At 41.4% G+C, this 23,617-nt stretch overlaps 1 protein-coding gene across 9 annotated transcripts in view; it reads left to right on the forward strand.

Moving 5' to 3' along the window:
• TLK2 (tousled like kinase 2) overlaps window positions 1-23,617 on the forward strand; it is a 142,517-nt gene that overhangs the window by 96,638 nt on the left and 22,262 nt on the right. For all 9 annotated transcript variants that reach the window (XM_030923440.1, XM_010380079.2, XM_030923438.1 and 6 more), the window contains 4 exons: window positions 2,924-2,990; window positions 4,683-4,780; window positions 6,332-6,413; window positions 12,963-13,054. In XM_030923440.1, coding sequence (XP_030779300.1) covers window positions 2,924-2,990; window positions 4,683-4,780; window positions 6,332-6,413; window positions 12,963-13,054 — 339 coding nt within the window. The remainder of the gene's footprint in view (window positions 1-2,923; window positions 2,991-4,682; window positions 4,781-6,331; window positions 6,414-12,962; window positions 13,055-23,617) is intronic.

Genomic DNA, 23,617 nt, shown 5'->3' on the forward strand with positions numbered 1-23,617 from the left:
CGCATGCCACCTCGCCCTGCTAGTTTTTGTATTTTTTAGTAGAGACGGAGTTTCACCGTGTTAGCCAGGATGGTCTCGATCTCCTGACCTCGTGATCCGCCCATCTCGGCCTCCCGAAGTGCTGGGATTACAGGCTTGAGCCACCGCGCCCGGCCGACACCAATATCTTAAACTGCAGTATAGTCATCTTTTTCTTTGTCACTCAACAATATTTACATAGGTACCCTGTATAGGAGGAGTAGGAAATTCTAAGCACAAATGTCTGCCTTCTCCATTCATTTCTTCCTTTCTCTTTAACTGAAAGTAAGTTTCATATCCAGAGATAGCTGGAAAGAAAATATATATCGTATAACTTATCGACTAGTATGTCATTTGCTTTATGTTTTCATATTAGTTCACAAAAACAACACATAATCCACTTCAGGTATAATAATACTTATATTACATTATTGTTAAAAGTCTGTGGCATCCTAGAAATGCATCTTCTTTCATTCTATTGAGAAACATGGCTTAACACCAATCCTCACCCCATACCTATCTGATGTTTTGGGAAGTCTTTTCCTTGATACTCGTTTAGTAAGTCTTTGGTAAATGCTTATTTTATGCTAGTCTCTCTTCTGGGAATACAGAGCTAAAGGATACAGCCCCAGCCTTAGGAGCCCACAGTTTACTTAGGTGAGATGAACAGACGAATAAACTAATAATTACATTAAGTATAGCGATAAAAATGTGCATAATGAACTTGGAAAACATCTTCATTCGTATAACTCCAAATAGTTTTTTTTTTTTGAGACGAAGTCTCACTCTGTCGCCCAGGCCAGAGTGCAGTGGTGCTATCTCGGCTCACTGCAACCTCCGTCTTCCGGGTTCAAATGATTCTCCTGCCTCAGCCTCCTGAGTAGCTGGGACTACAGGCGTGCGTCACCATGCCCAGCTAATTTTTGTATTTTTAGTAGAGATGGAGTTTCTCCATGTTGGCCAGGCTGGTCTCGAACTCCCGACCTCAAATGATCCACCCTCCTCGGCCTCCCAAAGTGCTGGGATTACAAGTGCGAGCTACTGAACCCAGCCCAAATGTTATAAAACATTTTCCCTTTGATTTTAAAGACTAGTCAAGTGCAATAAGCAGAATGAGAAGAGGGGAAGAGTATAGAGTCTTTAAATATAAAGTATTTTCCTTTCAGCAAGTCCAAGTAGGGGCTCAGATTTGAAAGATTGTCCAGGCTAATTAATCTGACCAATGTTTTCTTTCATGACTCCTGTGTTTATTTTGTGAAAGGACTTTCCCTCTAGTATTATTTGAAAATTATTTAATGCTAATGCACAAAACCATTCGCTTAGGAGTGCTAAAGAAGACATAGGTTGTTTCTTTGCCACAGAACAATAATTAGAATTCTATCTAGGCTAGTAATGTGTAAGCAGTTGCCATCTGGAGTCCTGTATAAAATCCAATCCAGAAGGCTTTCAGTCCAGTTTTTAATTAGAGTATCTGTGAATTGGCTTTTACTTTGACCGGAAGCCAGAAGTAGGCCTCTGGAGTCTTGGAGTGAGTCATATTATCCTTTCTTGCCCCTGAACCTGTTTCAGACAGAGAATTCTTAGCCATCATTTTTTATTTTATCTGTTTTTTGCTGGTGTGGAGTGGAGTAATAGATACAGGTATTTCCGCATCTGTAAAGAGATAGCCCTAGTAGGTGAGTTTCTTCTTCTTTCTATTTTTTCTTGAGTTAGACCTCAAAGGCTCTGTTCTGGTTGATAGGATAGATATTTCCTCTTTCTTCTGCTATTTAGAATATATCTAAACAGTGGTATCTAAAAATGTTAAATATCTGTATATGCTTCTAGAATGCGAAAAAGGTAGAGATGGAAGAAAAAAGTAATTCTCATTTGTTCATCTTTTTTTATTTCCTTTCTTTCTTTTTTCTTTTTTTAAGAGACAGAGCCTTGCTCTGTTTCTTGGGGTGGAGTGCAGTGACATGATTATAGCACGCTATAACCTCAACCTCCTGGACTCAAGCAATCCTTCCATCTCAGCCTCCTGAGTAGCTGGGACTACAGGCATGTGTCACCATACCCAGCTTCTTTCTTCTTTTTTTCACAGAGATGGAGTGTTGCTTTGTTACCCCGGCTGGTCTCAAACTCCTGGCTCCAAGTCCTTCCCCCTCAGCCTCCCAGAGTACTGGGATTACAGTGAGCCACCCAACCTGGCCACTTGTTCATTCTTGAGATATAAGGATGCTGTTGGAGTAGGTGGAACATGAAATACGTGAATACCCATCAAGTCAGCCCTTTGAGAGTTGATTTAAATAGCATTTTCAATATTCTGTATACATTGTCATGTAAGCCGCAACGCTTTCTTAGATAGGTATTATCACTTACTGCATTTCAGGAAACTGAGTTAAGAGGTTAAAGTTGCTTGCCCAAGGTCACATCGCCAGCGGCTTAGTAGTGCCTTAAACCCTAGTCCTCAGACTCCACATCCTAGACTCTAATTTGCTGCTATATCTTTCTCTTTGTTATTACACTATCAAGATTTAAGTGTTAACAAGAATAATCAAATCCATTGGCTTATTGTTTTGCCCTCTAAAAGATTTATAGACAATTTTTGGTTCTCTCTGAAAGAATTTTCATCTGAGTAATATATGGGACAAAACTCATTTCAAAAATAATATAAAAATATGGCTCACTTATTTTTTTTTTATGTTTTGCAAATTAGACTTTTGGCTTTGAAGCTCTTCCCTCACATCATATCTGGTAAATCACAGAAGTTTTCCCTTGTCAGAGGACTACAAGATAACCTGTCTTTCAGTCATTTTAACTGAGACTGAAACTGAATATGTCTTATAGTATATTTGAGCATTTCTCTTTAAATAAGCAAACTATGATTTCTAGTAGTTTACTGAAACTTACCACTGTTTTTCAGGTTAACATTAGCAGAATACCATGAACAAGAAGAAATCTTCAAACTCAGATTAGGTCATCTTAAAAAGGTAAGTATAATGAGAAAATCTCCCTGGAGAAGTGCGATACCTAGTTTACATTTGGGGTTGAAGCTATCTGGTCATAGTAGCTGCACATAGCAGCAGAAAGCTTGAGTAACTGCTTTCATGTCATGTCTTGTAGCCTAATGGTAGAACTCATATTTTTCCATTTTCTTTCTTTCTTTTTTTTTTTTTTTGCAATGGAGTCTTACTCTGTCTCCCAGGCTGGAGTGCAGTGGCACGATCTTGGCTCACTGCAACCTCCACCTCCCGGGCTCAAGCGATTCTCATGCCTCAGCCTCCCAAGTAGCTGGGATTACAGGCATGTTCCACCACACCCAGCTCATTTTTGTATTTTCAGTAGAGACGAGGTCTCACCATGTTGGCTAGGCTGGTCTCGAACTCCTGACCTCAAGTAATCTGCCTGCCTCGGCCTCCCAAAGTGCTGGGATTACAGATTACAGGTGTAAGCCACCATGCCTGGCCTATCTTTCCATTTTCAAGTCGATTCCAACAACCCAATAAGAGTGTTTGTTTTTCCCCAGTGATCTATCAGCAGATAATTCTGTACACATCATAAGGCTTCCCAAGTGGTTGTCTTTGGAGTAAAATTTAAATATATAATAAGAGCAGATGGTTTTGAAATTGATGTGAAGATTTTAAATCATATTTTATACTGTCATATTTTAAATCACATAGCAGCTCTTATTCCTTGCCTAAACTAGCTCAAAAGAGAAAGTCTTACGCCAAACCTTATTCAAACACAAAGGCACATAATATAGAAGTTGTTGTTGATGATGTTCGCTGAGATATCTTAGATGTAGATTGCTCAGCTCTTAAAATTCAGAAGCCCATACATTGGTCGATGCTGTTTATGGGTGATAATGGTCAGTAAGGATTTACTGAACTGCTTTTGGTATGTGTGCTTTTGTTTTTTATTTCACATATTAGTTTTCATGCTGTTTTCCCACTGGGTTCTCAGAGCTTATTAAATAAGTAGAACTTGCTGGGCATGGTGGCTCACGCTTGTAATCCCAGCACTTTGGGAGGCTGAGGTGGGTGGATCACCTGAGGTGAGGAGTTCGAGACCAGCCTGCCCAGCATAGTGAAACGCCATCTCTACTAAAAATACAAAAAATTAGCTGGGTGTGGTGGCGTGTGCCTGTAGTCCCAGCTACTCGGGAGGCTGAGGCAGGAGAATCGCTTGCACCTGGGAGGCAGAGGTTGCAGTGAGCTACGATTGCGCCACTGCACTCCAGCCTGGGCAACAACAGTGAAACTCCGTCTCAAAAAATAAAACATAAAAATAAGTAGAACTTAAGGCACCAAGTGTAATCCACACTTAAAGACGAGAACCAGATAGATAACCTGATTTTTGTAAAAAATGTTTCCATGTCTGTGTATATATGCACAAAACATTCCTGGAAACTTGTGTAAGAAACTTAATAGTGGTTACATCTCAGGAGTGGGCAAGGAGAGGAGGGAGGAAGAGGGTAGAGAACTTTTACTTTTCTCACTGAACTCCTCTGTATGGTTTGAATTTTATTATTTTCTATGGGCTAATTTTTATGATTAAAATTCTTATCACTTAAAAAGAAATCTTCCAATGCAAAGCACCTTCCTTTAGGCTTTCATAAGATAAATGTCTGCTATTGTTTTTGAAATAAGATCCCTGTGCTATTTCTTTCCTTTTCGCTTTAGGAGGAAGCAGAGATCCAGGCAGAGCTGGAGAGGCTAGAAAGGGTTAGAAATCTACATATCAGGGAACTAAAAAGGATACATAATGAAGATAATTCACAGTAAGCTACTTGGGGGTACATTGGGTTGGAGATTGCTAAGCATTTTATGGTATGAATTGAATGGTCTAGAATAATGTGTTTGCTTAATGTGAGTTACATAAATGATTCCATAGTGTATTTAGCTCTTTTGTAGCATCTAATACAATTTTGTAAACAAAATTATGATTTGCCTTGGTTTAAATATACAATTGTATTAAATTTATATATTAAGTACATATGTGTATACATAGAGCATTTTTACATGAATAGAGATTACTAAAACAATATGGCTTCGTAATTGTAAGTGGTTGAGATACGTGGCATATTCAGATTTCCCTACAGAGCCTTAAGAAGGGGAAGATGGGTCACTGTGTGGTGTTGTGGGAAGAGTATTGGGTTGAGATGACACTCAGTTTCTGAATGACCTTTAAGGGCCATTCAGGTGTTGACATTTTAAGTAAGACTCTTAAGTTCAGTACATTAATTGTAGATGAATTGAAACTGGGCAAAGTAGGTTGAAAGTAGAAAGGGGCTTTTATAAGTAATCTGTTTTTTCCCCAAATTTTTTTGGACCCTGAAACATTTTTTCATAAAGCCACAGCTTGTGTATTTTTGTTTGGCTTATACGAGCTTTGGACTTTTCTTTCTGTTAAAGTGGCAGACAACAGCAGGTACCACTTTCTGAGAACTCTCTGTGTATCAGGCCTGGTCCTAAGTGCCCTTAGTGCTCTCATTTAATCTGCAGGATAACCCAGTCATCTTTAATATATCAATCAGAAAACAAGCTTAGAGAAAGTAAATTAACTTGACCAGGGACTCATAAATAATGTGACCAAATAGTTAAACTTGAATCTTTTTCATCCAAACCACCATGCAGTAATGTCTCTCCAAATAGGCATGCTACTTTCTTAGGATTAATCCATGTAAAGTAATTTCAGAATTAATAGTGAGATTGTTTAAGATCAGGAACTAGGTACAAATATTTTTAAATTTGTTTTTGCCAGAACTTGTCATTTCTTTATCATATTACTAAGAAACTACCCAAGGTAGAATCTAATATGGGGAACACAGTTATATCTGTCTTAAAGAGAGAATAATGAATGCACATAGAACATGTGACTCACTTTATAATCAAATCTGTTTTTAAGGAAATAGCAAGTGTCTTGGAATTTTACTGTATGTATTTTTGAAATGGTGAGAACATGTGGCCCTTGAATAGTTTGGAGGAGCCAAATAGCACAATTTAAAAATCTCTGGTCTACTCTAATCTACCCTCCCTCATTGTATAGCAGGGCAGAAAAAAGCAGGAGGAGCAAAAAAGGTCTAGTGTAGCTACACTGAGACCAGCACCCAAGTCCTGTGGCTCTGCAGCTAGTGCTGTTCATTGTAATTGCACTGCCTCTTTGAACTGTGTAACTTTATACTCAGTATTTGCCATGTTGATGTTGATTGTCAAACTACCAACAGCAGCTGTAATTGTATGTATAATGTGTTAGATATTCTGGGAATTTGGCAAGCGTGGAAGACTGTAGTCCATGATCTCAGAGTGTTCCATGTTCCCTGTTTCCTCAGATTTAAAGATCATCCAACGCTAAATGACAGATATTTGTTGTTACATCTTTTGGGTAGAGGAGGTTTCAGTGAAGTTTACAAGGTAAGTATAAGGAACTGGATACAAAGACTAGGGGTTAAATTATCGGCTCTTACCAACTTGGAGAACATTAAAAATACTGATAATTATAGGTTGGTATCCATTGGTTGAAATTCAAAAACTTTAAAAACCTGTATCTTTGGGAAAACAGCTTTTAAACCTAAGTGACCAAGCAGAATACAGTATTGTCATTTTCAAGTTTGAAAAATAAATAATTATAAATTTAAAAAGCAAGAAGGAAGTATACTGGGTGGTGGAATTACGATGATTTTTATTCTGGTCCTGTACTTTCTGCCTCATATTTGTTAGAAAAGAGTGTGTGCTATCTTTATTTCTTGTACGGAATAGATGTGTCAAACCTATTTCCAATAAGAATAGATTTTTTTAAATTGGAAAACTTGCTTTTTGTTTTAGAAGTGTTCTAATGTCATTTACTAGCACTGGAAGTCTGAAAGAGTGTTCTGGCTTAGAGTGCTTCAGTTGGACCAGTGAGTGAAGTACAGGCTGCTGAGCCTCCGGGTTGATTTTTACCACGTGAGGGATTCAGTATGTTTTAAATATAGCTACAGATCCATAACATGTGGATTTAATTTTTCTACATGTTTCTGGCACCTGTCTGTAAAGTATAGAATTGTTTATTAAGTAGTCTTTGTTGCACAGCTGTACCTTTCAGATGTACAGCTTTAACTGTTAGGATTTATGTTATGCCCGTATGAATTTATATATGGGAAATCTTTTTAGTAAAATAGTTTTCATTGCAAATAAAAATGGTAAAACTAGTTCTGCCGTTTTCTTTCTCATTTTTTTTAAATTGCGGTTTTATTTATTTATTTTAGAGACAGGGTCTTGCTCTGTTGCCCAGGCTGGAGTGAGGTAACACGATCATAGTTCATTGCAGCCTCAGACTGCTGGGCACAAGCAAACCTCCTGCCTCAACCTCTTAAGTAGCTGGGACTACAGGCCCAGTGCATAATTTTTAAATTTTTGGTAGAGATAGGGTCTTGCTACATTGCCCAGGCAGGTCTCAACTTAGGGGCTTAAGCAGTCCTCCTGCCTTGGCATCCCAGGGTGCTGAGATTACAGGTGTGAGCCACTGCACCCCACTGTGATTTTATTAAGTATATGTTTCAGTGGTATTAAGTACTTTCACAATGTGTGCAACTGACATCACTACATCACTGTTCATCTCTAGAACTATATTACGATTAGTGCACTACCGTACTGGTTTTGATATTCTAGTGCCTTTTTTTTTTTTTTTTTTTTGGAGACATTGTCTCACTCTGACACCCAGGGTAGAGTGCAGCAGTGCAGTCTCGGCTCACTGCAACCTCCCACTCCAGAGCTCAAGTGTCCTCCCATCTCAGCCTCCCAAAGTGCTGGGGTTACAGGCATGAGCCACTGCACCTGGCTTCTAGTATCTTATTTGTATTTTTTAATCTGTGCTTATAAGTATGATTGGCCCATAGTCACCTTTTGTATGCAAGCAGCTTTGTCAAAATTTGATGTCATAATTATCCTAGCTCATTAGATAGAGTTGTGAAGTCTCTTTTTTCCATGCTCTGGAACCCTTTTCATCACTTGGGAATTGTTGGCTCGTTGAAAGTTTGTTAGAGTTGACTCAAAAACTTCTCGGGCAGGCCCTCTGCAGCTCATGTCTATAATCCCAGCACTCTGGGAGCCGAGGCGGGAGGATCACTTGAGCCCAGGAGTTTGAAACCAGCCTGGGCAGCATAGACCATGCCTCTACAAAGAAAGAAAAGAAAATCACCTGGGAGATGTTGAGTTAGTGGAAAACATTTGGCTGTCTTTTCAGTTTCTTCTACAACTATTGATATATTCAGATTGTCTCTCTCTTAAGTCAGTTTTGGTAATTTAATTTTTCTAGGAAATCTATTTTGTTTATATATTTTTTCTTTTTTAATAGAGACAGGGTTTCACTGTGCTGTCTAAGCTGGTCTCAAACTCCTAGCCTGAAGTGATCGTCACCCCTCAGTCTTCCAAAGTGCTGGGATTACCGCCACCATGCTTGGCCTAGAGTTTTAAAAAATATTTTCCACTGGCTGGGCGCGATGGCTCACGCCTGTAATCCCAGCAGTTTGGGAGGCCGAGACAGGCGGATCACGAGGTCAGGAGATCAAGACCATCCTGGCTAACATGGTGAAACCCTGTCTCTACTAAAAATACAAAAAAATAGCCGGGTGTGGTGGCGGGCGCCTGTAGTCCCAGCTGCTCGGGAGGCTGAGGCAGAAGAATGGCATGAACCCTGGAGGCAGAGCTTACAGTGAGTCTAGATCCGGCCACTGCATTCCAGCCTGGGTGACAGCGAGACTCATCTCAAAAAAAAAAAAAGATAGATAGATAGATATTCCACACCCTAGTTACTTCTCTATTCTTGAAAATTTTTTATTTTTGTGTTTCTTGATTGATAGGCTAGAGATTAATCAGTGTTGTTATTAATTTTTTCCTAAGATCAACTTTTTTGTTGATCAAATCTGCTATTTCGTTAGTTTTCAATTTCATTAATGTCTGCTTTCATTCTTTCTGCTTTCTTCATTTTTATTTATGTTCATTCTTAAGTCAATTCTTAGTTTATTTTCTTTGTAATTTTTTTATCGTAAAAAGACATATAAAATTTACCATGTTAACCATTTTTTTTTTTTTTTTTTTTTTGAGACAGAGTCTTGCTCTGTCGCCCGGGCTGGAGTACAGTGGCCGGATCTCAGCTCACTGCAAGTTCCGCCCTCCGGGTTCACGCCATTCTCCTGCCTCAGCCTCCCGAGTAGCTGGGACTACAGGCGCCTGCCACCTCGCCCGGCTAGGTTTTTGTATTTTTAGTAGAGACGGGGTTTCACCGTGTTAGCCAGGATGGTCTCGATCTCCTGACCTTGTGATCTGCCCATCTCAGCCTCCCAAAGTGCTGGGATTACACATACAATAAAATATTAAGTGACCTTAAAAAAGGAAGGCAATCCTGTTACATGCTATAGCATAAACGGACCTTGAGGACATTATGCTAGGTGAAATAAGCTGATTATGAAAAGATGTAACATGATTCCACTTCTGTAAGAAATCTAAACATAGTCAAATTCAGAGTAACAGAATGTAAAATGGTTCCAAGGATGAGGAGGAGGGGGAAAGGAAATAGATTTCTTACAGAAGTGGAATCATGTTACATCTTTTCATAATCAGCTTATTTTACCTAGCATAATGTCCTCAAGGTTCGTCTGTGCTATAGCATGTAACAGGATTGCCTTCCTTTTTAAGGTCACTTAATATTTTATTGTATGTACCACATTTTGTTTATCCTCCTCTGTCGATGGACACTTGGGTTGCTTCCATCTCTTGCCTATTGTATGTAGTGCTGTTGTTTTTGTTTTTGTTTTGTTTGTTTGTTTTAAGACAGTCTTGCTCTGTCGCCCAGGCTGGAGTACAGTGGTGCAATCTCGGCTCACTGCAACCTCCGTCTCCCGGGTTCAAGTGATTTTCCTGCCTCAGCCTCCCCCAGTAGCTAGGATTACAGGTGTGCACCACCATGCCCACCTAATTTTTTTGTATTTTTAGTAGAGATGGGATTTCACTGTGTTGGCCAGGCCAGTCTCGAACTCCTGATCTTAAGTGATCCGCTCACCTCTGCCTCCCAAAGTGCTGGGATTATAGGCATGAGCCACCACGCCCAGCCTGTAGTTCTGTTTTGAATTTGGGTGTCCAAATATCTCTATGAGACTCTGCTTTCAATTCTTTTGGATATATACCTAGAAGTGTATGTAATTTTAAAACATCAAAATTGGTTCTTGGTGCCTCCCGGTTACTTTTAGTAATTTCATCATCGTATTTTTTCCTAATGTATTTCTTCAAACATTTTATTTCTTTTTCTCGAGACGGAGTCTCACTCTATCATCCAGGCTGCAGTGCAATGGCATGATCTTGGCTCACTGCTGCAACCTCTGCCTCCCAGGTTCAAGTGATTCTCCTGCTTCAGCCTCCCGAGTAGCTGGGATTACAGGCACCCGCCACCACACCTGGATAATTTTTGTTTTTTTTTAGTAGAGATGGGGTTTTACTATGTTGGCTAGGATGGTCTCAAATTCCTGACCTCGTGATCTGCCCGCCTCAGCCTCCCAAAGTGCTGGGATTACAGGTGTGAGCCACCACGCTCAGCCCCACACATTTTATTTCTGAGATCTAAATACTTCTTACAGTGATGTGTGCATTTAGTTTTTCTTTCGCTGTTCTCCACTCTCCAAAATCCTTTCTTAAGTCAGTGGTAGGTCACAGTGTCTTGGATTTAGAAGTACAGTGTAGTTAGAGAAAATTATGCTTGAAATAGCATTGGTACTCTTATAAATTGGGTGGTATTTACTGTTTTTTAAAAATTTTTTGAAATGGTTTTCTGCTGTGAAACCATGATGGTATTCATGATTGTGGATGGACTGAAGATTCTATAAGAAAAAAAGTTCAAAAGTGTCCATTTTGGCTCTAACCCAACACTTTCTACTGCCTGTAACCCAGTAACGGGTTATTTTCTCCAGGAGGCAGGCAGTGTGTGTCCCTAGGATTTCAAAAATGGCAGGATGTTTGAAGTTTGTAAAGTGTCAACTGAAGGGCAAGAGACAACCTAAGGGTGATGGGTCCCAGATGGTAATAGATGGTATCCAGAAAGAGAATGGATGGGAAATGATACTGAATACCAATACTTTGAGAGGCCAAGGTGGGAAGATTACTTGAGGCCAGGAGTTCAAAACCAGCCTGGCAAACACATTGAGGACCTGTCTAGGTAAAAAAAATTAAAAATATTGGCCGGGCGCGGTGGCTCAAGCCTGTAATCCCAGCACTTTGGGAGGCCGAGACGGGCGGATCATGAGGTCAGGAGGTCGAGACCATCCTGGCTAACACGGTGAAACCCCGTCTCTACTAAAAAAAATACAAAAAACTAGCTGGGCGAGGTGGCGGGCGCCTGTAGTCCCAGCTACTCGGGAGGCTGAGGCAGGAGAAATGGCGTAAACCCCAGAGGTGGAGCTTGCAGTGAGCTGAGATCCGGCCACTGCACTCCAGCCTGGGCGACAGAGCGAGACTCCGTCTCAAAAAAAAAAAAAAAAAATTAAAAATATTGCAGTTTTTGTGAAATAAGATGTCTGAAGTGAGTGGTTTTTATACTTGAAACATACTGGTTTTAATTTGGTATAAATGATGGAAGTTTCTCTATAAGCAGCTCTCTCTACATGCAGTGCTTACCTAGAGAAACTTAGGTTTAGAAAGATCTGTAAAGTAGTGATCACCCTATTTATGGACTGTTTTCTGCACTTGTTGCCTTCATGTATTTGTATATTTGTGGAAATTAGCAGATGGGTGATAACAGTGTTGAAACTGAAATAGTAAGCTTTTAATCTGAACTTTACAAACTAAGAAAAACTATTCTAAAGGAGCCATGCGAATAAATTCGTTTGTTTGGAGGGAAGTCTTCAATTCAATTGAAAGATGACTTTATCAAATAATGATTTACACCCAGCTTCCTCAAAAATTCATGTTACCCTTTTCACTGTGCTATAGCAAGCACTACCTAGCTGATGCAGGACTTGCCGGCAGTGGTGGCCTTTGGGGAAAGCCGGTTCCTACCTCTGGACAGTGCTGGAGAAGTGACTTGGTGTCACTAACTTCATCCGTTGTTGGAATTAAAAACTGCTTTTCATCCGGGCGCAGTGGCTCACGCCTGTAATCCCAGCACTTTGGGAGGCCGAGGCCGGCAGATCACCTGAGGTCAGGAGACTAGCCTGACCAACATGGTGAAACCCCGTCTCTACTAAAAATACAAAAATTAGCCGGGCTTGATGGTGCGTGCCTGTAATCCCAGCTACTCAGGAGGCTGAGGCAGGAGAATCACCTGAACGCGAGAGACAGGTTGCCGTGAGCCGAGATTGCACCATTGCACTCCAACCTGGGCGACAGAGCAAGACTCCATCTCAAAAACAACAACAAAACCACTTTTCATTTGCCCAGCAGATAGAGATGGGACTAAAGGCAGGGCTGTTTTTTGTTCTTGTTTCTCTTTTTATTTTAATAAACAATATGCCAAATTACAGGGTTATTTTGTAAATAATAATGCCAAAGAAGTATATTGTGAGGGGTTATTTTCTCCAGGAGGCAGACAGTGTGTGTCCCTAGGATTTCAAAAGTGGCAGGATGTTTGAAGCTTGTAAAGTCCCAGTGTCAACTGAAGGACAAGAGCAACCTAAGAGAGACGGGTCCCAGAAGGGGAATAGATGGTGTCCAGAAAGAGCATGGTTGGGAAATGATTCTGAAGGCAGGGGCTATCTTTCTGTTTGTGGTGTTGGCCTGGTTTTATGTTGTAAACCCCTTGGTGCCAGTGTGTCTGGAGACTTCTAAATTATCTAATCACAAGTTTCAAGAAGATGGTTGCAACACTGATACAAGTGTGTGATATATTTAATAATGTATTTTGGACTTTGATTATGTTATATGTTAAAGCTTCACGTCGGTTGCCTGTAATTCTTCTTAACATTTGCCCAGTATATAATTTATTCTCTTTCTTTATAGGCATTTGATCTAACAGAGCAAAGATACGTAGCTGTGAAAATTCACCAGTTAAATAAAAACTGGAGAGATGAGAAAAAGGAGAATTACCACAAGTAAGTGATACTTGAGTGTCTGACTTTTTAAAATTAAATAATACCTGTAGTTTGAACATTATGCTACAAGCTTTACATACATTGTTGTTGGTTTTGTTTTATGTAATCTTCATAACTGCCCTAAGATAATAAATGTATTCTCAGTATTACAATAGGAAGCTGATGCTTACAGAATTGGAGTAACAGGAAGTGGCTGAGCTAGTATTTAAATCCAGATTTTCCTTAATCCAAAGCCCCAGTACTCTTAACCTTCCTTTCCTTTGTGGCTAGAAGTAGCTGTAGTAAATAAAGCCTTAGAAATCATTGTTGCTGGCCGGGCACGGTGGCTCATGCCTGTAATCCCAGCTCTTTGGGAGGCTGAAGCAGTCTAATCACGAGGTCAGGAGATCGAGACCATCCTGGCTAACACAGTGAAACCCCGTCTCTACTAAAAATACAAAAATTAGCCGGGCGTGGTGGCGGGCACCTGTAGTCCCAGCTACTCAGGAGACTGAGGCAGGAGAGTGGCGTGAACCCGGGAGACAGAGCTTGCAGTGAGCTGAGATCTCACCACTGCACTCCAGCCTGGGTAACAGAGTGAGTGCGAGACTCCATCTGAAAAAAAAAAAAAAAGAAGAAATCATGGTTGCTTGTCTGTAGAAACTAGACCCTAGGGACCTGCTGGTGGGTTCTTTCTGCTACTTCAGTCATTTCCTTCTGGAAGAGACTGGGGGCACCTGGTGTGTCTTCGTGGCACCTGTTTGACTTGTTCAGCCTCTCTGTGCTATGTTCTCCTCCCTGTCACAGTTTGCCCATCTCAAAGTTCTCGGTCTTCAGGGTCCCACTTTCTGTGCTTGCTTCTCTATAGAATAGTACTAGTGGCAGTCTTCATCTGTACTTGGGGTGGGGCGTAGGGAGAGGGGGCTTCTTTAAAATGAATTGTTATTATTTGCACAGCTGTGAATTGCTTTGTTCCACTAATGTCAGGTTTTGCCTGTATCCCCCCAAGTTCCTGAACATTGGAGTTCATGGCTCATTTACTTTAGAGGCTATGCATACTTAATTCACTATTAGGTTCCCCACTGGGCTTAGTTTTGTTTCCTTGTTGGCACAAGTATTGAATCAGACAAGTCCTGCCCCTGAAAGGAGGGGACAGACTTTTTTGATAAACACTTCGTTTCTATAAAGGCAGTCTTGTTTTTTTGTTTTGTTTTGTTTTTTGTTTTTGTTTTTGTTTTTTTATAAATAATAATTTGGAGGGGGAAAAACAGTGGTCTTTGAAGTAGCCCTTTAGTTGGCTTCTAGCCTGGTCCGAGGCAACTCTTGCTCTATACCTCTTGTTCATCAGGAACCCAGAAGTTCTTCCTGTTCCAGACAGATGGGCAGTGGGGCTCAGCACTGGAGAAGGGAAGGTTCCTGCTACATTAAGAGCAACAGGTCTTAGCAGAGGGAGAAGGGATGACCTGTGGCACCCTGCGTGTGTTTCTTAGGTGACAGGCAGCTGCAGTCCAGATGCTCCTGAGAGGCAGTTACATTATTATAAGAACATTCCAGTCACTTGACATGTAGGGATGAGTGGCACGCAGTAGTGAGGGCCGGGAGCACTTCAGAGAAGGAAAGCACATGTTGTTCTGACCAGTTATAAATGAGCAATGCCCCTACTGTGTTGAGACCCTAAGAATGCCTAAGGGTGTTAGACCAGCACGTGCTTCTTTTTAAAAATGCCCTCTAGGGACCAACCTTGGTCAACCTCGAGAACATAGTTCCTGTGCTGAGACATGTATGTGTTTTGCCTAGTCTGAGTATCCAGGTTTCTGGCTGACCTTGCAGAGAACTCTAGTGTTGGATACCACAGCAACTGCAGATGGGTGTTCTGCTCATCTAGCCTTTTGAAACAGTGAGGAGTGGAAGCTGGGCCTTGTCCCTCCTTCAAACAGTTGGCCAGCACTCTGAGTCCTGGTGGGTATGGATTGGGTGTCAGAGAGCATGTGAAGGGGATGGTCTTATTTGTCTTAAGTTCTTTGCCATTCAAGTTCCAGGCTGGTGTTGGTGCCTTTCTACTGTTTCCTCATGGGAGAGGGGATCATGATGCCTGAGCTCATCTGGGGAGGGGGCATTTCCCATTTGGCAGACACCCTGGGGAAAGGTTGCGTGAGTTCTCGTGGCCTCCATTCTTGCTTGGGGGGGTGGGGGGAGTCCTTCCCCCCAACCCCCCAATCAGGAAGCAGCACTGAGGGGACAATTCTTTTTTTTTTTTTTTTGAGACGGAGTCTTGCTCTGTCACCCAGGCTGGAGTGCAGTGGCCGGATCTCAGCTCACTGCAAGCTCCGCCTCCCGGGTTTACGCCATTCTCCCGCCTCAGCCTCCTGAGTAGCTGGGACTACAGGCGCCCGCCACCTCGCCCAGCTAGTTTTTTGTATTTTTTAGTAGAGACGGGGTTTTACCGTGTTCGCCAGGATGGTCTCGATCTCCTGACCTCGTGATCTGCCCATCTCGGCCTCCCAAAGTGCTGGGATTACAGGCTTGAGCCACTGCGCCCGGCCGAGGGGACAATTCTTCAGTATCTCCACCTTTCTTTTGAAAGAATTGGCTTTCTAAGTGATATGAAATCATACTCATGCATTTCAGGCTATAGAAAATGGTGGATTGACAAAATGTCATTAACTGCTTTGAACTAAAAGGAGACTTACATCAAGCACATAACGGACATTGATGAGTGCTTTAAAAAATCAGTATTAAACTAAAAAGTAGTATACTTCAGTGTTGTGACATTATAAAATATGAAAATGCTATAACCCTGCTAGTAAGGTCTGTTAATTGCTTTTCCATTCATGGGGATGACCTCCCAGTCCCATCTGGAATCAAGACATTTATTCTGATAAAAAAGAAGGCAAATTTCAAAAGAAAATAAAAGATGTTCGTTTTGTTGTATTTTGAATTTTATTCTGTCACTTCATTCCTCTCCTCCTCCTACCATAAACAAAAAGTAAACTGATTGTATTTTACTTTTACATTATAAAAACACAAATTTTATTTTAAAAATTTATTTTAAAAATTTAGTATTACTGAATTGCTTAAACTCCCTCAAATAACATATTAAAAATTCTACAGTAGGAAAAATTTCGTGTAGAATTATTTACAGAAGTAATTTGTATTGGAGTTAGTATGCTTTTGTATGATACTCTATTCTAAATTTTTAAATATAAAAGTAAGCATTTTGAAAAATCTAAGTATATATTAACTTAGAGTAAAAGACATTTTGGTGGATGAGTTTCTTCCAGTTTCTCATTGAAGTCTCTGTGTTTGTAGTACATGGATCCCTTGGATTATAAGTTGAAAGTTAAACACAGCTCAGTCATTGCCTTGCTGATGAAGTAAGAGATGCAGGTTTAGAGCTGGGCACAGGTTCAGCGACACTCTGCAAATTCCGTTAATTGGCAAGGACTTTGAATGACATTTTGATTCTTAAATTTTTGCCGCCTCTTATTTACTCTGTTTTCTGTACCTCAAAAAGAGAAATTGGTTTCTGCTCTAAAATGCACAAAATCAAGAAGTTAAAACAAAAGGGTCGAGCACTATACATTTATTATAGCATGCTAGAGTGAAAAATAACTTAAAACAGTGATCTGTTTAGTCCCTAAATTTTTAAACTTTTTGTTTGTTTGTTTTTTGTTTGTTTGTTTTTTTGAGACAGAGTCTCATCTGTCGCCCAGACTGGAGTGCAGTGACGCGATCTCCGCTCACTGCAAGCTCCGCCTCCCGGGTTCACACCATTCTCCTGCCTCAGCCTCCCGAGTGGCTGGGACTACATGTGCCTGCCACCACGCCCGGCTAACTTTTTTGTATTTTTAGTAGAGACAGAATTTCACTGTGTTAGTCAGGATGGTCTCGTTCTCCTGACCTCGTGATCCACCTGCCTCGGCCTCCCAAAGTGCTAGGATTTACAAGCATGAGCCACTGTGTCTTTGTCTCAGAAACAAAGACAGCAGCACCCTTATTTTTATCAAATGCAATATTACAAGGAATGTTAATGTATTTTAAAATGCAAGTGTGCTGGCAGAAAGGGGACTGATGATTCTGTGACTCTGCAGTTGCAGAAGCTCCATGTAGGAGATTATTTGGACATAGCGATTACCCCTCTTAATCAGGTGCCACCTCCTTCAGGGCACATGAGATCATATTAAATTATTTTTTTTGAGATGGGGTCTCACTGTGTTGCCCAGGCTGGTCTTGAACTCCTGGGCTCAAGCAGTCTTCCCAGTTCAGCCTGTCAAAGTGCTGGGATTACAGGTATGAGCCACCACACCCAACAAGATCGTATTAAATTCTCTTTACTATTTCTTGAATGTATTTTTTAGTCAGTTTTATAAAATAAAAATGTACATACTTTTTCCTCTCCTGCGTATTGCCCTTAAACCTTTAAATTCTAAACAAAATGCATCCTATTTAGGAGCTAGATTTGGTGATGTATATGATTACTAATAGAAAATCTGGGCTGGGGCCGGGCGCAGTGGCTCAAGCCTGTAATCCCAGCACTTTGGGAGGCCAAGGCGGGCGGATCACAAGGTCAGGAGTTCGAGACCAGCCTGACCAAATGGTGAAACCCCGTCTCTACTAAAAATACAAAAATTAGCCAGGGGTGGTGGCGGACGCCTGTAGTCCCAGCTACTCAGGAGGCTGAGGCAGGAGAATGCTTGAACCCGGAGGCGGAGGCTGTAGTGAGCCAAGATCGGGCCACTGCACTCTAGCCTGGGAGACAGAGCAAGACTCCAGTCTCAAAAAGAAAAAAAAAGAAAATCTGGGCTGGGTGTAGTGGTCCACACCTATGATCCCAGCACTTTGGGAGGCCAAGGCGGGCAGATCACGAGGTCAGGAGTTTGCGACCAGCCTGGCCAATATGGTAAAACCCGGTCTCTACTAAAAATGCAAAATTAGCTGGGCGTGGTGGCTCGCACCTGTAATCTCACCTACTTGGGAGGCTGAGGCAGAAGAATCGCTTGAACCCAGGAGGCGGAGGTTGCAGTGAGTTGAGATGGCACCACTGCACTCCAACCTGGGTGACAGAGCAAGACTCTGTCTTAAAAGAAAAAGAAAATCTGTATGTTTCTAGCCCTTCTGTAAAATATGAAGAAAAGTGCTCTTAGTACTCTATGTAAAACTGTACTGTTAAATACATGTGTGTAATTTAAAAAAAAAAAAAAAAAAAGTGTGGAGCTACTTTGGTGGAATTGGGGGTTGGGGAGGCCAAAGCTACATATGCTGAGTGTCTGCAGCAAGCTCACTTCAAAACATCCAGTCCAGTGATGCCGAAACTGAAGCTCAGAGAGGTGAAGCCACAGAGCCACAGCAAGGAGCCAGGCCTCTGTGTTCCCAGGGTAGTGTGTGCTCTAACACCACTCTGCCTTGGTGCTGGCAAGTCGTTTTTTGGAAAAACTTAAAGATGATGAAATGAAGCATCAGGGGAGGCAAAACGGCCAAAAGTGGCAGCTTGAAAACTAAGCCCAAATAGTTTCCATTGGGGAAAAATATATGTAATTGCTTTCAGATTCCTATTTCTCCCTTTCCCCACGTCCCCTAATTTTTTCCTCAGCTTTTCTTTAGTTGAGTACTTTCTTTGTATTTTTGGTATACTGTAGTTTACCTGTTTCTGAAAACATCACTGTTTTTTAGTTTTATTTTACCATACTATGGAAAGTGTCCCCTTTCCAACTAGCCTTGTAACAAAAGCCAATATAGTGCTGAATTACTTAAAATATCACAGTTACTCTCTTTGTAAATAAGAACTACTTTTTTATTTTATTTTATTTTTTTGAGACGGAGTTTTGCTCTTGTTGCCCAGGCTGGAGTGCAATGGCGCAATCTCAGCTCACTACAACCTCCGCCTCCTGGGTTCAAGCGATTCTCCTGCCTCAGTCTCCCAAGTAGCTGGGATTACAGGCATGCACCACCACCACCCCGGCTAATTTTGTATTTTTTTTTAGTCGAGACAGGGTTTCTCCATGTTGGTCAGGCTGGTCTTGAACTCCTGACCTCAGGTGATCTGCCCACCTCAGCCTCCCAAAGTGTTGGGATTACAGGCGTGAGCCACCACGCCCAGCCAGAACTACATTCTTAAAATAGTATTGGTAATTATATTGTGTAAGCATATTCTGTTGTTCTTCTAAAATTCAGAATATGAATATGTCAGGCTATACAGTACACTTTTGTTCCTTATGAAATGATTTTAAACTAGAAAAGTACCTTAAAAATGCTAATCATGTTAGTCATATGTTGCTTAACAATGGGGCTACGTTTTGAGAAATGCATCGTTAGGTGATTTTGTTGTGTAAACATCACAGAGTGTACTTAATGTAAGCTTAGATGGTATAGCCTACTGTATACCTAGGCTGTATGGTATAGCCCATTGCTCCTAGGCTACACACCTGTATAGCATGTTACTGTACTGAATACTATAGGCCAGTGGTTTCCAACCTTTTTGGCACCAGTGACCAGTTTTATGGAAGACAGTTTTTCCATGGACCGGGGTTGGGGGGAGATGGTTTCAGGATGATTCAAGTGCATTATATTTATTGTGTCCTTTATTTCTATTACTATTACATTGTAATATATACCGAATTAATTACGCAGCTTACCATAATGTCGAATCAGTGGGAGCCCTGAGCTTGCTTTCCTGCAGTTAAACGGTCCCATCTGGTGGTCATGGGAGACAGTGACAGATCATCAGGCGTTAGGTTCTCATAAAGAGCACACAACCTAGATCCCTAGCGTGCACAGTTCACAGTAGGGTTTGCACTCCTATGAGAATCTGCCGCTGACAGACCAGGAGCTCAGGCGGTCATGCGAGCTATGGGGAACAGCTGTAAACACAGATGAAGCTTCGCTCATTCACCCACTGCTCACCTCCTGCTGTGTGGCCGAGTTCCTAACAAGGCACGGACCTGTACTGGGTTGGGGACCCCTGCTATAGACAATCGTGTTACTAATTGTGTATGTAAGCATATCTAAGCATAGAAAAGATACAGTAAATATACAGTATAAAAATGGTACACCTGTACCATTAATAGAATTTGCAGAACTAGAAGTTGCTCTGGGTGAGTCAGAGTCTAGGATAATATTGCACACTACTGTAGACTTTATAAACACTGTACACAAAGGCTACACTACATTTATTAAAAATTTTTTCAAGTGTAAATTAATCTTTGCTTACTGTAACCTTTTTGCTGTAGAAACTGCCTTTTTAAAAAAACTTTTTGACTCTTGTAGTAACACTTCGCTTTTTCTTTTCTCTCTTTTTTTTTTTTTTTTTTTTTGAGACAGAGTCTCGTTCTGTCGCCCGGGCTGGAGTACAATGGCCGGATCTCAGCTTACTGCAAGCTCCGCCTCCTGGGTTTACACCATTCTCCTGCCTCAGCCTCCTGAGTAGCTGGGACTACAGGCGCCCACCACCTCGCCCAGCTAGTTTTTTTTGTATTTTTTAGTAGAGACGGGGTTTCACCGTGTTAGCCAGGATGGTCTCAATCTCCTGACCTCGTGATCTGCCCGTCTCGGCCTCCCAAAGTGCTGGGATTACAGGCTTGAGCCACCGCGCCTGCCCTACACTTAGCTTTAAAAAAACGCATTATACACAGTTGTATGAAAATATTTTCTTTCCTTGTATCCTTATTCTATAAGCTTTTTACTGTTAAAATTTTTTTTATTTTTTATTTTTTATTTTTTTTATTTTTATTTTTTTGAGACGGAATCTCGCTCTGTCACCCAGGCTGGAGTGCAGTGGCCGGATCTCAGCTCACTGCAAGCTCCGCCTCCCGGGTTTACGCCATTCTCCTGTCTCAGCCTCCCGAGTAACTGGGACTACAGGCACCCGCCACATCGCCTGGCTAGTTTTTTTGTATTTTTTTAGTAGAGACGGAGTTTCACCGTGTTAGCCAGGATGGTCTCAATCTCCTGACCTCGTGATCCGCCCGTCTCGGCCTCCCAAAGTGCTGGGATTACAGGCTTGAGCCACCGTGCCTGGCCTTTTTTTTATTTTTAAACATTTTTTTGTTAAGAACTAAGGCACACTCTCATTAGCCTAGGCTTGCACAGGGTCAGGACCATCAATATCACTTTCTTCCATCTCCATCTTGTCCCACTGGAAGCTCTTCAGGGACAGTAACATGCATGAAACTGTCACCCCCTATGATAACAATGCCTTCTCCTGGGATACCCCCTGAAGGACCTGCCTGAGTTTGTTTTATAGTTACAATATTTTTTTTTTTAATAAGTAGAAGGGAGTACATTCTAAAAATTTTTTTTATTATTTTGAGATGGAGTTTTGGTCTGTCACCAAGGCTGGAGTGCAGTGGTGTGATCTAGCTCACTTCAACATCTGCTTTCTCGGTTCAAGCATCTCTCCTGTCCCAGCCTCCCAAGTAGCTGGGATTACAGGTGTGCACCACCACTCCCTGCTGCTTTTTGTATATTTAGTAGAGATGGAGTTTCTCCATGGTGGCCAGGCTGGCCTCAAACTCCTGACCTCAAGCGATCCGCCTGCCTCAACCTCCCAAAGTGCTGGGATTACAGCCATGAGCCACTGCCCCCGTCTCTAAAATTTAAATAATTAAAAAGTACGGTGTAGGCCAGGTGCCGTGGCTCATGCCTGTAATCCCAGCACTTTGAGAGGCCAAGGCGGGCGAATCACTTGAAATCAGGAGTTCCAGATCAACCTGGCCAACATGACAAAACCCCCTCTCTACTAAAAATACAAAAATTAGCTGGACGTGCTGGTATGTGCCTGTAATCCCAGCTACTTGGGAGGCCGAGGCAGGAGAATCGCTTGAACCTGGGAGGCAAAGGCCACAGTGAGCTGAGATAGCGCCACTGCACTCCAGCCTTGGCAACAGAGTGAGACTCAGTCTCAAAAACAAACAAAAAAAGTGCAGTACAGTAAGCCTTCACTTAATAGCAGTGATAGGTTCTTGGAAACTGCAACTTTAAGGGAAACAAGGTGTAACAAAACCAATTTTACCATAGGCTAATTGACATAAACAAGAGTTAAGTTCCTGTGGCATATTCCTGGTCACAAAAACATTACCCAGCTTCTAAATAAAGACTAAAACACTTCTAATACTAAACATTGAAATATATATGAACTTTATATAAATTTAAGAAAGATTAATAGAAACAAGGTAACATTTACCCACTCATTCCCCACTCAGGGTTGAGAGTGACCAGAGCCTATATCAGCAGCTCAGGGGCAAGGTGGGAGCCACCCTAGACAGGATGATGTCCCATTGCACGGCGGGTGCATGCACACACACACACACACACACACACGGACCATGTGGATATGCCAGTGAACCCAACCCACTGTGCCTTTGGGATGTGGGAGGAAAGCAGAATAACCTGAGAAAACCCACGCAGACAGGGAAAGAACACAGACTCCACATGGACAGTGGTGCCGACCAGGAATTGATTTTTTTTTTTTTTTTTTTTTTTTTTTTTGAGGCAGAGTCTAACTTTATCACCCAGGCTAAAGTGCCATGGCACAGTCTTGCCTCACTGCAACCTCCACCTCCCAGGTTCAAGTTCAAGTGATTCTTCTGCCTCAGCCTCTTGAGTAGCGCGGATTACAGGTGGCCACCACCACACCCAGCTAATTTTTGTGTTTTTAGTAGAGATGGGGTTTCACCATGTTGGTCAGGCTGGTCTCGAACTCCTGACCTCAGGTGATCTACCTGCCTCGGCCTCCCAAAGTCCTGGAATTACAGGCATGAGCCACGGTGCCTGGCTGACTTTTTTTTTTATTAATGTTATAACAAAATGATGTTATTTAAGGGCCTGCTGTATAGTAAATACATAAACCAATTATGTATTCATTTATTATTATCGAGTGTTATATACTGTAGATAACTGTATGTGCTAGACTTTAATATGGCTGGCAGCATGGTAAGTTTGTTTCTACCAGCATCACCACAAGCATGAATAATGCATTGTGCGGTGACTCTTGACTGCTGCGTCACCAGGTGATAGGATTTTTCAGCTCTGTTGTACTTTTTTTTTTCTTCCTCAGTTCATGGGAAGCTCTGTTATACTCTTATGGGACCCCTGTCATATATGTGGCTTAGCATCATTGACCAAAGGGTTGTTACGCAGTGGATGACTGCATCAAATATGCCATTCCAAGAAAACTGGGGTTCCATAATCTCACATTTCATATTTTATTAGAATAAAGTAAAGCTAATAGCACTTAAATTATTTTTGTAAGAAGAAGAATTTAAAAACAAAAACTACAAAGTACTGCTAATAGATTTATGTAACAGATAATCCTTTAACCTAAGGGGTTTACATGATAAAAATGACCCCTTTGGTGTTACCCCAGCATATATACATTTACAGATATGATTTGATGTATCAGCTTTAGAGGAGGGGGAAAATCACTGTCTTTGTTATTTTAAAATCTATGATACTTGAGTATAAGTGGAAAAGAGGTATGATTATCATAGAATGAACCTGAAAGGGATGAAAAGGGTTGACATCTATTCACTTAACAAATATTTGAGCACCTATTATTTTATTTATTTTTTTTGGAGATGGAGTCTTGCT

Source organism: Rhinopithecus roxellana, chromosome 19 (assembly GCF_007565055.1).
Source record: "Rhinopithecus roxellana isolate Shanxi Qingling chromosome 19, ASM756505v1, whole genome shotgun sequence".
Taxonomy (NCBI): Eukaryota; Metazoa; Chordata; class Mammalia; order Primates; family Cercopithecidae; genus Rhinopithecus; species Rhinopithecus roxellana.